This window comes from Apis laboriosa, unplaced genomic scaffold (genome assembly GCF_014066325.1).
Source record: "Apis laboriosa isolate Shangri-la unplaced genomic scaffold, ASM1406632v1 scaffold45_cov149, whole genome shotgun sequence".
NCBI classification, from domain to species: Eukaryota; Metazoa; Arthropoda; class Insecta; order Hymenoptera; family Apidae; genus Apis; species Apis laboriosa.
The window spans coordinates 1722790-1739839 of NW_025223361.1; the positions used below are offsets into that span (position 1 = coordinate 1722790).

The following is a 17050-nucleotide window of genomic DNA, read 5'->3' on the forward strand; positions in this document are numbered from 1 at the left end:
TATTTAGGGGGGAGGGGAGGGGGGAGCTTGCAAAACCCGGTCGAATAAATATTTGACAAGTTTCCGGGTTCAAAGTCGGATGAAAAACAGTTTCACTGTTTAATTTAATTTTACAAATATTGCGTGGACGTGAAGTGAAAATGGGTTTTTTCCTCTCGCCCCCCTCCCCAAGTTTTTTCCATTTTCCATGGCAACTCGATATGTAAACCGTGAATTAAACGATATCGGATTTTGGCGCACACGCGTGTAACTTCCTATTTCGAATTTTTTTTTTTTTTTTTTTTTTTTTTTTTTTTTTTTTTTTCTCCCACTCGAAAATTTGTACACGATGTTTGGATCGACGTTGTTGGATATTTACGGCAAACGATTTTCCACGGATCATTTTTCTCTTTTGCGTTAATACGGATCTAGATAAGTAATTGCATCCCCCGATGGATGAAGGGAAATAACGGATGTAAAATCGGTGCTTGCTCCCCGTGTTTCAGGATCATCCGCCCCCCCGAAAAAGTGATACCCGAGAAGTAATCCTAAAAAATTAATCCTCCGCAAAAATTACGCAATTTATCCACCTTGCTCCACCGTTATATCGCATGTTCAAAAGTGGAATTATAAAAATAGAACGCGAGTTTTTAATTGTACGATTCTCGTAATGGAATTTCATATTCGTTCGTAAGGTTTTGAGTGAGGTTTTGGTTTTAATTGTCAGTTTGTCAGTTTGTTCGAAATCTTATTGAATCTCTATTTTAAAAATCTTATTTAATCTCTATTTTATTTTATCAAAAAATTTGGAATCATTATTGTATTTTTTTTTTTTTGAAATTGGAATATTTCGAAAAAAGTTCTGTTATTTATTTCGAATAATTTTCAATAGTAATAAATTAATTTCACGTAAACTTATAACAAAATTTATCACATATCCTATCTCAGTTATATTACTTATTTATTTTCTTGATTTTTAAGAAGATGCAATATTATTATATTCAAGAAATTATTGAACGAAATACACATCATCTTTTTCGTTGATTAAATCTATTTAAAACGTAAATCCTATGTAGAATCGTTATAATAGAGAAACTGAAAAGAAAAACTGTTAATAAGGAATAATATGATAATTTCTGTTATTTATTTTTCTTTTGATTCTAATTCTATTATTTGTTAATTTACTTTTAAAAAATGCAAAGTACCAACTCATCTATGTAAGAATTGTTTTATCCAAATTTAAAAAACTATAACAAAGATAGTGAACAGAATGTTCAGTTAATGAAATTTTAAAAATATCATATATATATATATTCAAATAATATATTTATACAGTTCTAATTCTATTATTTGTTAATTCACTTTTAAAAAATGTAAAGTACTAATGCAAGAACTGTTTTATCCAAATTTAAAAAACTATAACAGAAATAGTGAACAGAATGTTCAGTTAATGAAATCATTTTAAAAATATCATATATATATTCAAATAATATATTTATACAGTTCTAATTCTATTATTTGTTAATTCACTTTTAAAAAATGCAAAGTATTAATGCAAAAACTGTTTTATCCAAATTTAAAAAACTATAACAGAAATAAAGTGAACAGAATAAAGTGAACAGAATGTTCAGTTAATGAAATCATTTTAAAAATATCATATATATATTCAGATAATTTATATAGTTTTAATTTTATTATTTGTTAATTTACTTTTAAAAAATGCAAAGTACCAACTCATCTATGCAAAAACTGTTTCATCCAAATTTATCCAAAACTATAACAAAGATAGTGAACAGAATGTTCAGTTAATGAAATCATTTTGAAAATATCATATATACATTCAGATAATGTATTCATACAATTCTCCTCTTAAAAACTTGCGCGCAACAATTGGCACAAAAAAATGAAAACAAAAAAGTCGAATCAGAAGGGTTTGATAAAAGTTTGAAGCGATTCAAAGGGCAAGATTTGAAAACGAGGAAAAACCGTTTGGAAAACGATTCTCTCAAGAAAATTGTCGTCAATGCCAACACTTAAATAAATATCCCCAGGGTCTTGAATAGTTCCATATCCATGGTAACCCTGAACGGGACGCGCCAAGTCGTCGAGTCGAAGCAAAGAGCTTAAAAAGCTGAAAGTTCAGTCCAAACTTCTGCACCACCTCTCTATATCTGTTTCGCGTCCCTTTTTTAGTGCCACTTTTTTCCCTCCTCGCTGTTAGATTTTTCGTTTTCCTCTGAAAACTCTCTTCTTTTTGTAGAATCCCGTATTCTTAACAAAAGAACGCGAAATATTCGTTGTTATTTATTTAACGAAATCAGAAGCTTTATCGTCTCCTCTGTCGAATTCACGAGAGGACCAAGTTCTTATTTTAATCAATAAAATTACCAATATGATACAGAATTCGTTTAAATAACAAACTTTTGATTCTAGAATTCTAAAAAGAAAAGTCGATTTATTTTTTTAAATGTAAGTGTATCCGTGTCTTACGAAAATACATGTATCGAAAAATTTTCGATCGAGTTCGTTAAATTTACGTTAAACGCAAGAAAATTTCACTCCTCTCTCTGGATGAATCGATATTTGCACTGGATATTATTATCATTGAGATATGAATGGAGAGAACGAAAGAGAACCGAGTAAATATACTTGTTTCTTGTATTTTGGAACAACCGCGTTTCATTCTCGTGAGCGAGATCTCTTTGTTCGACCGTTGGGCAGAGGGCGCCAATTGTGGCTCGACTTCGATTAAATGGACCGCGACTCGTCATTTTTCAATCGTCGATTAGCTCTGGACATTCATTGTTCACGATTTCAATTACACGGTGCATTACCTCCGCCAGCCAAATACCTGGTGTGGCCGCCATATTTTCGAAAATCTCGCGAAAACGAGAATAAGAGTTAATTGAAAAGATTAATAATTTTAACTCGAGCCACTTACGCTTCGCTCTTATGCCTCGTTTAGGGCAATATTTTTGTATTGAAAAGCGCTCTACCGTGGAATTACGTAATTGAAAATGGAATAGCTTTTTCTAATGGTATATTGTTATCGCTATACGCCTCGAAATTTCTGATGAATTTATTTTTCTCGTTTCGTTAAAAAGTAGTTGAGATATCGATTTCGATCGTGTGTCATCTATAATAATAATATTTAACCTATTAAAAATAAACTAAACGATTTTTCTTAATTGTTTTATAGATCAAATTGTTTTTCACGTATAATTATCTCTTTTAACTCACAATTGCAACGAAATTCAAATTGAAATATCTACTAAATTAACAACTCCTTATGTTATTCAATTTCCATTCAACTATTTCTTACTGCTTCTATTCAAACTATTCAAGCTTTCTTAAAAGCTTTTCTAAAATTTCTGAGGCCAGGATTAAATTCATATAAACAGGATTAAATTCATATAAAAAATTCATATAAAATCGTATACTGCAATTTTTATTTCTAACTTTCATTAACACACACACATACACACACTCACGCACAAACACAAATTATCCTACAAATCTTTTATAACTATAATAACAACAATGAAAGAAAGATACAACAATTTGAATAAGAATATTCGATAATTTTCGAAATTAAAAATTCGAAAACAATTAGAGGCATCGATACGATTTATCGATCCGGGAGGCAAGCAGATCCACGAGGAATCAACACCGATGGGCTGCAACCCTCGTCGGGGGCATAATCTTTGTTTTCTCGGTTCCTCGAGAAGCCGATCGAGAGGCCGGAAGAAATAAAGTTTCGCGAGATAAAAGTTTCCTTTCGGATGTGGGAGGGGTTGCGAGACGAGTGGAAAAGAGGATAGAATGAAAAATACACTCAGTCGGTGGATACACACACACGCACGCACACAGAGAAAGGGTGCCCCGGCTAAACAACCTCCGGGTATAGATTTATAGATGGACGATACCCGCTGGGAAATCAGCATCGTCTGCGCTTTCAGCGATGCCGAGCCGAAAATGAAAAAAAAAAAAAAAAAAAAAAAAGAAAACGCCAACTTTTCAAGTTCTCATTGCTTCCCAAGCCTTTTCCACCCCACCGGTGTTTCACGGTGTCGCGGATTCCCCCTCCCCTCCCCCGAATCGATGGATCGTTTAAACAATATCTCGTGTGGCAACGCGATGATAAAGAAGATTCGATAGATCCGGCGGAGATCCGGCGGTGTCTCCGCCATTCTCTCGAATCTCTCCTCCTCGGGGAGATTCGTTCAACTTTCTTCATCCGGAAGGGAATCGAAACGTCGCCGTGCTGAAAAGTTTCTCGAGATCGCGAGATGGATACTTTTTACTCGCGAATCAAGGGGGTTGGGTGTAAGATGGGGGAAGGGAAATTAATTATTCGGATTCCTGAGGAAACCTCGTCGTTTCGCGTGAACGGCGAGGTAAGATTGAAATTTTTAAGATGAAGTTTCGCCAAGTTGGCTTTCTAAAGATAAGTCTATTTTTTTTTTTTTTCAAATAGGGGAGGGTAAAATGTGGCGAAGTACGAAAAGACAAGCATTATTTCTTTTATCGAGAGTTTTATGTGCTCTTTTGTAATATAAAACGCTAAATAAAAATAGGCTAAGGTATTAAGCCTTTAGGGATTTTTATGTCGAGTGTGGCTAGACATTATATTTCTTACACCAACTCCAATGTCGAGCTAGTTTTCATTTTTCATTTCTCTCTCTGTTTGTTTCGATATTCCATAGATTCTCTTCATCTGTTACATTATTCTATCTAAATTTATTAATCTTTTAAAATAGGTATATAAATACATATTTAATTAATATATGTATTATAAAACATATTAAGTAATTTACATTTATGCAATATATGTATTTATATGACATATCAATAATTCTTTTATTTCTAAATATTTTTCTTATTAACCTTAGGCTCGACATCACATTTCTTGTACCAATGTCGAGCTAGACAACGCAATTTCTAAAATAATTTAAAATGTTTTTTTTTCAAATACTTTGTAATACTTTGCACAATATTTTATTGAGACTCTCTTTTTGTAAATGAATTAAAGAGTTGTTGTTAGATAAAAAAAACAAAAAATTAAAGAATGCAAAATCATAATAACTTTTTGAGAATTTTGACTTATTCGAATGAGAAATTAAAACTAGTAATCTCTCAGCTTGTATTACACGATTCTATTAAAGTTATATGAAACTGTTCTTGTTCCTGTCAAATTCATAGGATATACATAATATTCCATATTATAATATAATATGTAATATATCAAAATATCGCTCGAGACTTATTTATTAAGTTACAAACAATTTAAATTTGCATTAAATGAAGCTTGACGAGGGTAGAATAGATAGAATCTCTGTCTAGCTAACAATACTTATATAATATATATATATATATATATATATATACATTTTAATATAAAACTTTTTAATATAACATACTACATTTTATCATATTAAAATATACTTTTCATCATCCCCAATCATCAACCCATATCTTAAATTTACCAATAATATTTTTTTCTCTCGTTATATTTACATACTCATCCACGCGACGATTTTTTCAACTCTCTGTTTCAGTGCACCGGAGCAGCGTCTGGAGACTTTTCTGAGCGCGTGGCCGCCCTTTTACACTCCTCCTCCACCCAAGACGACTGCTAGTCTTCGTCGAGATTCCTCCAAGCTGTTCTACCTTCCTCCAACAAGTGAAGAGAGCGAAAATGGAAATGCCAAACAGAGCCAACGTAGCGCAGCGATCGCCCAACTCGTTCGAGGATATTATCGATCCTGTGATTAAGGGTTCAACACTCGTTCCCCAAACCCTTTAAAATTAAGCTCGAACATTAGTTTCCACGTGTTTGTCGTTAATCACGCGGAACTTGGAAACATTTTATCGATCGTTTTCGTGTCCGATCTGAGAATCGATGAAATCGTAAATTTCTTCTCTTCGTTTCGAGCGAAATCGAGGAAAAAAGTAAAATTGTATAATATAATCAGAGTGAGTGCAGTCGTGTTGCTCTTTTTTTTTTTTTTCTTCTTTCTTTCGTTCTCTGATTACCTTTGTTCGTCGCGGAAGATGGATATCGAAAACGTGAACGAGACAAAGGTGTTTGGGCCTTAAACGATCTCGTTAAACGATCAATAATATTATTATATTAGTATTTAATGTTATTGATCGTGTGCAGCTCGGAGAAGATTAAAAATGTGCAAGATTGTACATGAAAATATTATTGTTCTTTCAAACGATATTATTTATAATTCTCCTTTCGCGATATAATTAATTCGTGTTTCTGTCTTTCTTTAATATCTCGGATGATTTGTGATTAAAATTTGTTCTTTTTTTTTTTTTTCTTTAATTAAACGAGGGGTACGAGCTGCGTGGATTTTGATTGGATCAAAAGCGACCCCCATGAGGATAGAAATTATCTTAATCTTCTAAGTAGCATTGAGTTATCGGTGATTGCCAAGTAAACCGGGTTGAAAATGATCCAAACATCGGATTGAGAGGAATAAAAAAAGAATCTCTCGTGTAAATATGTTTACATTTTCTGAGCCAAAGGAGGAGCGGAGTTCGAATCGAATCCCTTCGTGACGAGGGAAATTCCTTTGGTTGATTGAGCGAAGAAAACATGTTTTCTTTTGAAAATGATAAAATTTCTCTGACATTACGTCACGGAATTTCCATCGAATGCGTATATTCTGCCATTTTATAAATTTTATCCTTTAAAAATAATAATAATAATGCTCGATAGAGAATTGGTAAAGGCAAAAGGATTCACAAATTTGTCTCTTATAAATAATCTCTTATTCAAGCTATTAAAAATCCAAGTTTTTTTTTCCAAGTGTCAAATTAATTTTCCTTAATCATTTTATGATACACACACGTACTATTATTTTATACTTTTCAAATAACACCAAATAACAGTACATAAAATTTAAAAAAAAAAAAAACCTCAAAATCCAGCTTTGGAAAGATTAAAAAAAAAAAAAATCACAATTCTGAAAAATTTATAGGCAGAAAATAAATTTTCCTCTCGTTATACGAAAGATTGGATAAAAAATTGGTTAGAAAATATTCGCACACTTTTGCTTCTCTTTTTCTTCTTCTTCTTCTTCTTCTTCTTCTACTTCTTCTTCTTCTTCTTTTTTTCATTCCATCCTAGCGATCGCATCCAATAGAAAAAAGGATAAAAAGAGGAGGCACGTGGTGGTTGCAGCAAAGCGACCAGTAGGATCACTAGACGTGCATGGAAAAAGGGAAAAGTGGAAAATTTTTTTTCTTTTTTTTTTAGAGAGAACGACGGATAAAACAGTAACGATCTTGGCAACCTGGAGGTACCTGTGAAGTTTCCAGAGAGAAACTCGAGCAAATGAGTGGCACGTAGATAAGCTCGAAAAGCTGTCGCACTCGAGGGCGAAAGAAAGCAACGGAAATAAAACTGAGTGGAGGGGAAAAAAAGTTGGTGGGGAAAAATGAGAAAAATAACTGGTATAGCTTAGGATATAACCCTTGGCAGAAAGTATTCGATTCTTTAAAATTTATATTTATATATGTTTTTTATATATATCTTTCCATTTGTAGTTTGTTTCCTCGTCGATGATCGATTTCGATGAAATTTTCAAACAGGAAATATTTAAATATCTTCAGTTCTTTATTAACGAAAGTTTTTTGCAGAAAATTTTAAAGTTATCTCCATTTTCTTAAATATAATCATATATTTCTTTATTCATTAGTTGATTCAACTTTATATTAACTATATATAAAATTATTAGTTTAGAAGATTTTTCAAGTTCAAATTAGTAAAGCTTGTTTAATGTATGAAGGAACATGTAAAGTGATATATTCATTATTCGTGCTCTCTTTACAGAAGAAGAAACATCGTCATCATATTATAGTCCCTTTTATCACAGACTTTCGTTTAATAAAGCTCATAAAAATATAAAAAGTAACGAAGATATTTAATCCATTAATTTTCCATTTCAACGCGCCATCTTGTACATCTTGGCGCGTTCTTCGTATTTTAGAAAACACTCTTTTTTTGTCTTTCCACATCATCGATAAACCTAATCCTTTCAACTTTTCCCCTTAAAAAAAAAAAAGAAAGAAAGAAAGAAAGAAAAATTGAAAATTCGTTTGACCCAATTTTAAAAAATTTATTGTATTTTAAAAATATAATGTAATACTTTTTGCCAATTTTGCCAGGAATTGCAGAACTCGACATCGTTATGAAAGGTTTTCGAAATTGGTGGGGAAATCGATCGAACCATTTTACGATGATTCGAATTGGACGTGGAAGTAAATTTCGAACTTCAATTGGTATTGCATGAAAAATTGATTGGAAAGCTATTATCAGTTTTATGAAGTTTCGTCTGGATGGTTTCACGAAGCGAGAATTTCGCCCGAATATATATATATATATATATACATATGTACGAGCAACGCTCATAGAGGTTTATGAAAACCGCCGGCAGGCAAGGTGATTCGTCATAATTAATCATATCCCAGTCAAGCGGTGTCGTTTTATTGCTCGTATTTATCGCGCGACATCTGCCCTTTAACAGGTTTCGAATTTCCATTCGAAAATGGGGACGAATGACGAGCGGGTGGGAGGGGAGAGGTTGCAAAAATCAACAGGCGTGGCGCATTTAATTGTGCGAATTAATCTTTACGTTTCACCGAGCAACCCATTCCATTCTTCTCATTTCCAGTTCATTTCACTACCAGAAACATCCAACTTTCTATTCAAACTTTACAATACTTCATCCTTCCTCCTGCTTGATGACTTTTATAAAGTCCATTTGTTTATCCCGTTAATGAATTGTTACCCAGTATTCGAATAGAACACACACTAAATAATCGAAAACGATTGTAAATTTGTTAAAACATTTTTCAATCCGCGTATACAATATTTCGAATATTTTCGTAAATCAAGATCGAACATTTTTTCAATTATTATTATACTATATAATAATAATAATAAAAGTTTATCACTCTTTGATTTCTTTAAAAAAATCGAAATTATATATTATAATCGAATTTTTCGAAAAATCATTTTTAAAAAAAAAATGTATCCTTTCTTTTCGATTAGTATTTTATTCCAATATTCTCTCATTTTTTTTTTTCTCGTACTTGTTCTAAAAGAAGAGTGCCATTCGTCAATCGAAAGAGGAGAAATCGTCGTCTCGCGAGAGACTTTTGTCTTTTGTCTTTTCGAAGCGTTTCAATGTTTCATGAGGGCCGAAGAACAGAAAACAAAGCGGTTTTCATTATTGTGCCCACTTCCGTCTTGTATTATTCAAGTCGCATCAACGTATAAATTATTCCCTTCTTTGTCCCTGTCCCGATACTGGTAAATATCGTAACGTAACCCTTCGATGCCTCTTTCGAATTTTTAACCCCCACTTTTCCATCAACGAAACGAATACATCCATTGGACGTTTGGAAATCGTTCTTTTTAAACCTTGCAAATATCCTTTCTCATTTATATTAGATTTTATTTGCTAGTTTTATTTTTCATTAGTTTGACTCATGAAAAATTTGAAAACAATTTTACTCAAATTTGCCATATTTTTCTAGTACTATCCACCAATGTATACAAAGCAATCTTGTGATCAAGCTTGTCTGTTGAATTTTTGAACGAAATTTCACGATTGTTGCGAATAATCACGCAAATTATAAAGCAGAAGTAAATGAATAAAAGAAAAAAATCAAATTTGTTTCGATTATTATTATTATTATTGTTATTAATATTTAAATTTAACACTCTCGTTAAAATTTATTATCCAATGGAAAACCATGGTTATTTTCATTTAAACTTCTATCTAATTTAAACTATCTAATTTAAATTATCTAATTTTTACAAGTCGTAATTTTCCACTGTTTTGTTTAATCGTCAACTCGTAAACAAAGATAAGAATAAGGAAAAAAAGTCTCTCTCTCTCTCTCTCTCTTTAATTTAAGAGAAGAGGAATAAATACCAAGTGAAAGTAGTTTATTTTGGAGGTCAGTTATTATTACGCTTCCTAAGTATTTTCGAAAGTATTGTTCCACAATGGAAAAGAGCCAGAGCCTGTTATCTTGAATCAAGACGAAACATGGAGTACATTTCGCGAAAGACAAATGAACCTTCTTCCCCAATGGCCATGGGCCAAACGCCAAACTGGAGTCCAACTCTCGCGTCCTTGATTCCCTCTTTTCTTTAATTCTACCACCCTCTTTTTCTTCCTCAACCGTGGCCCCCTTTCCTCCCTTCATCTTATCTCTGCCGTATTTCTTTTCATCTTTGCTTTCAGCCGCTTTTTCCCTTTATTTTCGACCCAGTTATCCCGTTTTAACGACCGCGTGTCTTTAATTTGTCGTCCTAATATCTCCATTTCTCTCAGTTTTTAACGTAATTTCGTGCAATATAATAAAAATGTATCCTTTAACATGAGAAATATCTCTCCCTTCCTCTGGGAAAATAAATCTACAGTCGGATGGTAAATCCTGTAAAATTGTAGATGGTAATCCCATATGTCAGGATTACGAATATCCATGAAATTGAGAAATGAGTTGACCGAACATCACTTCACAAATATTCTTAACAGTGAAACGATTTGTAACTGTAATACGATATTTTAAAAAAAAAAAAAAAAAAAAAAAAAAAGCTTCGCGAACTTTTAAAAACTAAATCTACTAAAATTATTGTTGAATTAATTTGAAATTAAAATTATTCAAGTTATTCAAATTCGATATTCGAATCTGAATTTCCTTTTCCTTCTTTTCTTTTTAAAAATCGCGCGCTGATGCGCTATTTGGCTGCCATTTTGTATTTAATCGTTCTTGCGTGCAATTCAATTAAGCCGGGAGAGAACATCGTGTACAAAAGATCCTGTTTTTCTTTTGTTCCCTTTCACTGATCAGTTTTTTTAATACCTTTTCTCGATAGCTTTATTACACAATAATTTTTCTTTTATCTTATATATAATATATAATTGCGATATATAATCCATAAAATAAAACCAAACGCAAAGGTTACGTCGAATAATAAAGTTCTATCGTTTCTTTTTGCAATGGAAAAATAAAACGGTAAAACGAAAAATACGTGCACAATAATGTGTTAACGAGCAAATTTAAAATTGTATTTGTAAATTCAATTCTCATTCCCCCCTGAAATTTTCTATTTTTCGATCATTATACACCAACTGTTGATAAATAATTCTGAACAATACGAAATTATCACTTCCATAAAATCGATACTTAATTAATTCTTCTCTATCAACCACGATAAAAAATAATTATTTCATCGAATAAAAAATTTATCCTCTATTTTTCATTTTTTCAGAAAAAAAAAACCATTATCGAATTTTATCATCTCTCTCCACAGAAATTATTATTTCTCTCATTTCAACATCATCGAATCGCGACGATAAGCACGAACAAACAATAAAAAAAACTTAAATCTGAGAATGGATAAAAATTGTATTTATATTCAATTCTCATTCCCCCTGAAATTTTCCATTTTTCGATCAATATACACCACTTCTTGATAAATAACTCTGAACAATACGAAATTATCACTTCCAATCAATACTAAATCAATAAAAAAATAAAAATAATTATTCCATCGAATAAAAAATTTATCCTCTATTTCTCATTTTTTCGACGCAGAAAAAAAACCATTATCAAATTTCGCCATCTCTTCCCATAAAAATTATTATTTCTCTCATTATCTCATATTCTCTCTTATTTCAACATCATCGAACCGCGAGGATAAGCACGAACAAACAATAAAAAAAACTTAAATCTGAGAATAGATAAAAATATTTATATTCAATTTTCATTCCCCTTGAAATTTTCCATTTTTCGATCATTATACACCACCTCTTGATAAACTCTGAACAACACGAAATTATCACTTCCAATCAATACTAAGTCAATAAAAAAATAAAACTAATTATTCCATCGAATAAAAAATTAAAAAATTTTCCTCCATAAAAAATTTCCATAAAAAATTTATCCTCTATTTTTCATTCTTTCGACATAGAAAAAAAAAAGCGTCGAAGCCTATTTTTCGAACACGACGATGCTCTCAATGCTCGCGAGAAAAGAGTTTCCAAGATTTACTCGTTTCACACAATTCACGCGTACGCGTCTCCGCGTGCATATACGTCAGGAATATTTATTACAATGGGACCGAGATTGCTTTATCCTAGCGGGCGGTGGCGCGCAAGTGCATGCATCATACGAACAGACACACGCGCACGCACGCACGCGGTACGGGCTCGTACGGATCGTGTGTGCAACCAACGCACTTAATCGTACGTAAATACACGCGTCACGTTGATACAACCACGAGATTGCGTGAACGTTACTCTCCGGCCACTGATCGATCGTTCCTTTCGATTAACATGCCTTCGACGAATCTTTCGTAATGCGCATCGAGATAAAGCTTCAACAAAGCTTGGCTGAATTCATATTTCCCTTGAAACGATCAGAACTTTCGTGCAACGTATTGCTTGACATTCGAAACGCGATACTTGGTCGAGTCGCGTGTCAAATGATTTTTTATGTTAATGATGTTATGTTAATGAGACTGGAGGCATTATATACAGGGTGTCTTATTTTAATCTATCCGTAATTAAATTATTTCAAATTATTCAAATGAAATGTTTTATACGAAACATTTATAGTATAAGAATAATCGTTGAATCGAAAGTATATATATCTTAATTATTTTCTTTTTATATTTTAATAATCAATCGTGTATCGCGGTTTTTTTAATAAACCAATTATGCATATAATGACACTATATATAACGAGAAAATTTGAAGTAGTTATATGAATAATAACGTGTTTCGAATTTAATACAAATTTTTCTAATAATTCTATACTGATTGTCAACAGTTGAAATAATTGAATAGATAAAAAGTTTTAGCTTATATCAGTTACAGTTTTCACAAAATTGTTGTTACATCTTTTGAAATTTATCCATTGTATAGAATATTTTTTATTGACTGGATATCAATACAAAAGCAACAAACGCATTGATTGATTATTCGTTAACCAGATTTTATTATCGCTTAATAATTTACAATTTTCTTATTCAAAATAATGCGAGTAGAATAAGCTTTGGTTGTTAATATTATTGACATACTTATGATATAATTGATCTCAAAAAATCACTGCCATTTTACACGAGTATTTTTTCTTTTATTTTCATAACCAAACAAAAAAAGAAACTTCATTCTTATTGTATTTTACACTTTCTTTGTTTTGTAAAAAAAAAAAAACGAAATAAAAGAAAAAAGACCGAATAGAATAAAATGATAGATGTAGAATCCATTTCAAAACCGATTTAATAACGATTGTTTACAAATGTAATCGACTATGTAATAGACTAAAATCTTTTTAATTTAACTATTATAAAATCATTGTTCTTCCTATTCAATTATTTCAATCAGAGCAGACGTTTAATAGTCTAATCGACAATTATTACTTTTAAAACCTTAATTAATCATAAAATTATTCAACTGTTTCAGTCAATATAACAATTCGAAAGAATCTCCCCTCCATTAAGCTCTATCTTTCACGATTATTCTCGAAAAAAATCAAAAACGATTAACGATTGCAAAAAAAAAAAATCATATTCCAAAACTCAGAACCTGATGAGTAACAGTTTCGAAAATTATTCTCAGTGTTGGAAAGCGTTATAACAAAAACAATATATATATAACAATTCGAAAGAATTATTTCTCAGAATCTCTCCTCCATTAAGCTCTACCTTTCACGATTATTCTCGAAAAAAATCAAGAACGATTAACGATTGCAAAAATAAAAAAAAAAATCATATTCCAAAACTCAGAACCTGATGTATAACAGTTTCGAAAATTATTCTCAATGTTGGAGAGCGCGTTATAACAAAAATTTTCAATGACAGAGTCGCTCAGTTCTCAAAAGAAGAAACAAGTTCGCTCGTGGAGACCAGCTGTTGTGCTTTCTTATATACACCTTCCTGCTTCCGAATACCATCCAATAGCTCGTACTTTCTTCCTCGAATTGGCAAGCCAGGCGCCGAGCGCAGCTGGGTTAAGGATCAGAAGGATCTGATTAAATTGCTCCTATAAGATGCATCCGCAGGTGCGACGCCGGGGCTGGATGCTTCACCAGGGAAATGCATATTCTGAAATGGACGATTTTTTACGGCAGCTTAGCCCCCTTGAACGAGAAATTGCATTTTTCAAATTCTCCTCCAACGAGAGAGAGAAAGAGAGAGAGAGCTCGAAAATTAATTGGCCAACTCGTGCGGAACCATTTGCTCGTTAAATAATGCGCCTCTTTGCCCGGTCGCGCGGATAACTCGTGTCGCAATTCCGCACGAGGGAGGGGAAGGGAAGGGAGAGAGGGGAGGGGGGGGGACGTAATTATTTACCGGTGAACGAATCAATATTTGCAAATTGTGCGTCTTTCGAATGCTTGGAATTCTTGTTCTAATCTCTCTGATCTTTGTCAAATTTTATTTAAATTTTTATTAAAATTTTCGTGCAAATTTTCGATGATGAGTTTTGACGATTCTTTAATTAGGAAAGTTTATTATTGTATAAGTTCATGTTCTAATTTTTACGTGGAATGTATATATATATATATATATATATATATATGTATGTATATATATTTGGAGCGTTGATTCCAAGCGTTGAAATATAAAAGTTGGTACATAAAAATGTCGGTTGAGGCTTATTTATTAAGTTATAAATAATTGAAGTTTGCGTTAAGCGAGATGGAAAGAGAGGTGAGAAGACTGCTTTGTCTTCGTTACGCTGCCGTCACATTCTATTCTCGCAACGGTTTATCCAATGCAAACTTAAACTGTTTATAACTTAATAAATGAGCCACAAACACTTTTGTACGCCAAGTTTTATGGAATCGATTCTTCAAAGTGTCTTCAAAAAATATATTCCACGAATATATTAACGTTAATATAACTGTTGTATATGTTAAAGAAAGTAAATTAAAGCCAGAATTTTATCTGTTTTCCATCCCTTTGACCGATTTTATTTTTCGATAAAATAAACTCTTTTTTTAGAAGAAAGAGATTTCGAATTTTTAAAATTTATCGATGTTTGATTAGACGAGTTATTACTTACTTTTTTTTTTATTTTTTCTTGCGATATCAGAGAATCTTATCCTCAAAATAAGCAAAATTCGATCGAAGAAATATTATTATTATTTGACGAGATAATCACTCGAGTATACGTCAATCAAAAATCATATATTTATTATAAAAATTTATTGTATAATAGCTGTTAAATAAATTCGTGCATTTTACTCAGAAAAAATGCGACCGTTAGAATTAATGCGACAAAAAACAAAAATTTTATCATTAATATCGAACGATTATTCATTTTCAAAATTAAATCACGAATGAATTCTATGAAATTGTATTTTTTTCAACGAAAAATACTTGTTAGTAGTTTCTATAAATAAAATCCAACATAACATGAGAAATTTAGATCATTTAAAAATAACGTTCACTCGACCTTTCCTATATTTAAACGTATAATTTCGCATTACATTTCAAAATGAAACGTCAGCTCGTACCCGATCCAAAAGAAAACTCCTATTTTGTTAACATGTCTATCGACAGTCCTAGAAAAGTATACTGTGAAAGTGCATAACGAGAGAGAAAGAGCCGACCGAATCGAGCGTATAGAATATTTAAAAGAAACTCATTGATATTTGACAACGGTCAGGGTGGATAATCGAATTAATTCGGTCGGCGTTTTCGTCTCTCAGATTTATCTAATTAATTATACTCGATAAATTTATAGAAACGCGGAAAAATATCCTCGATGGAACAGTAAAAGAGATCGACTAAAGATTGCACTCTAGGGTGAAACGAAATGGATATAATTTTTTTTTTTTTTTTTTTTGCTATTACTGATTTTTAAATGGACAACAATAAATAATCCTCCACGATATTTAACTTTGAGTTTTGATTAAGCTGGAAAGTATTAAGAATTTCTCTTTCAATTATTTACAATAAATTATTTGTGAGAAAAAAATATCTCTTATCGAGAATAATTTTAAAATAAATTTCGGAATAAAATAAAAATCTATTACTAAAAAAAATTTTTTTACTCATAATAACTCATAATAATAACAAGATTCAAAAGTATGTTTGAAAAAGAGAAAAAATCTGCGACAAATAATAAATTATAAAATTCTTAAATATTCTCTTCCATTATTATTTTATTTATTATCATATCATAGTTATTTTCATTGATTTTTTGATTATTAGAAAACAATCATGAAATTTCGAATTTTTCGTTCCACCCTATTGTCAACTGTATACATATTTATATATATATACATATACATATTATCGTGTACATGTTCGTATAACGGGTGTGTACACATATACGTAGTTCGATAAAAACGATAAAATTTGAACGAAAAAGTATTATAAATATAGATATATATATATATATATTATAAATAAGTTATTAAGATAACTATTATAAGTTAACTATCCGTTGATACATATCGCACTTAAAATCGGTAGAAATAAAAAAAAAAAGGAAGAAAGTGTCGACGGAAATCGAAAAATCGCTTCGAGAGAGAGAGAGATCGAAAATATTTCGTGGCAAAACGAAAAAGAAACTACGATGGTATGTATTTTATGTAAAACGAAATCGTTAATCCTTAAGGTCCCGAGTAGAATAATAAAAATGATATTTACGCAAAAGTTATTTTTAATAACACTTTTTTTACGTATTTAAATTTTTTAAAAATAATAGAATAATAAAAAAACATTTAATTTAATTTAATAAAATATTTTAATATTGAGTTTACAATTAGCGTATTCTGAAATAAATTAAATTTCAAAAATTTATAAAAATCTATAAAATTTATAAAATTTATGAAATTTACAAAATACTAGATTATAGAAAAATTCGCATGGAAGAATTCGTCCGTTTGAGTCATTGTTTAAATACATTTTCGTTGCAAAATTTCATTACGAAAGAACAATTTTAAAAAATTACTTTATTTTCGATCTTTTTACAGTTTTATTCTTCGATTGATTCATATATCAAGTTCCAACGAAGAAGAA

General features: G+C 31.2%; 1 protein-coding gene across 1 annotated transcript in view; it reads left to right on the forward strand.

Moving 5' to 3' along the window:
- Positions 1–5723, forward strand: part of LOC122716394 — a 119686-nt gene extending 113963 nt beyond the window's left edge. Inside the window, exon 2 of the mRNA XM_043939416.1 lies at positions 5538–5723. Within this exon, the coding sequence (XP_043795351.1) occupies positions 5538–5618 (81 nt within the window). The 3' untranslated portion in view covers positions 5619–5723. The remainder of the gene's footprint in view (positions 1–5537) is intronic.
- Positions 5724–17050: the final 11327 nt, after the last annotated feature.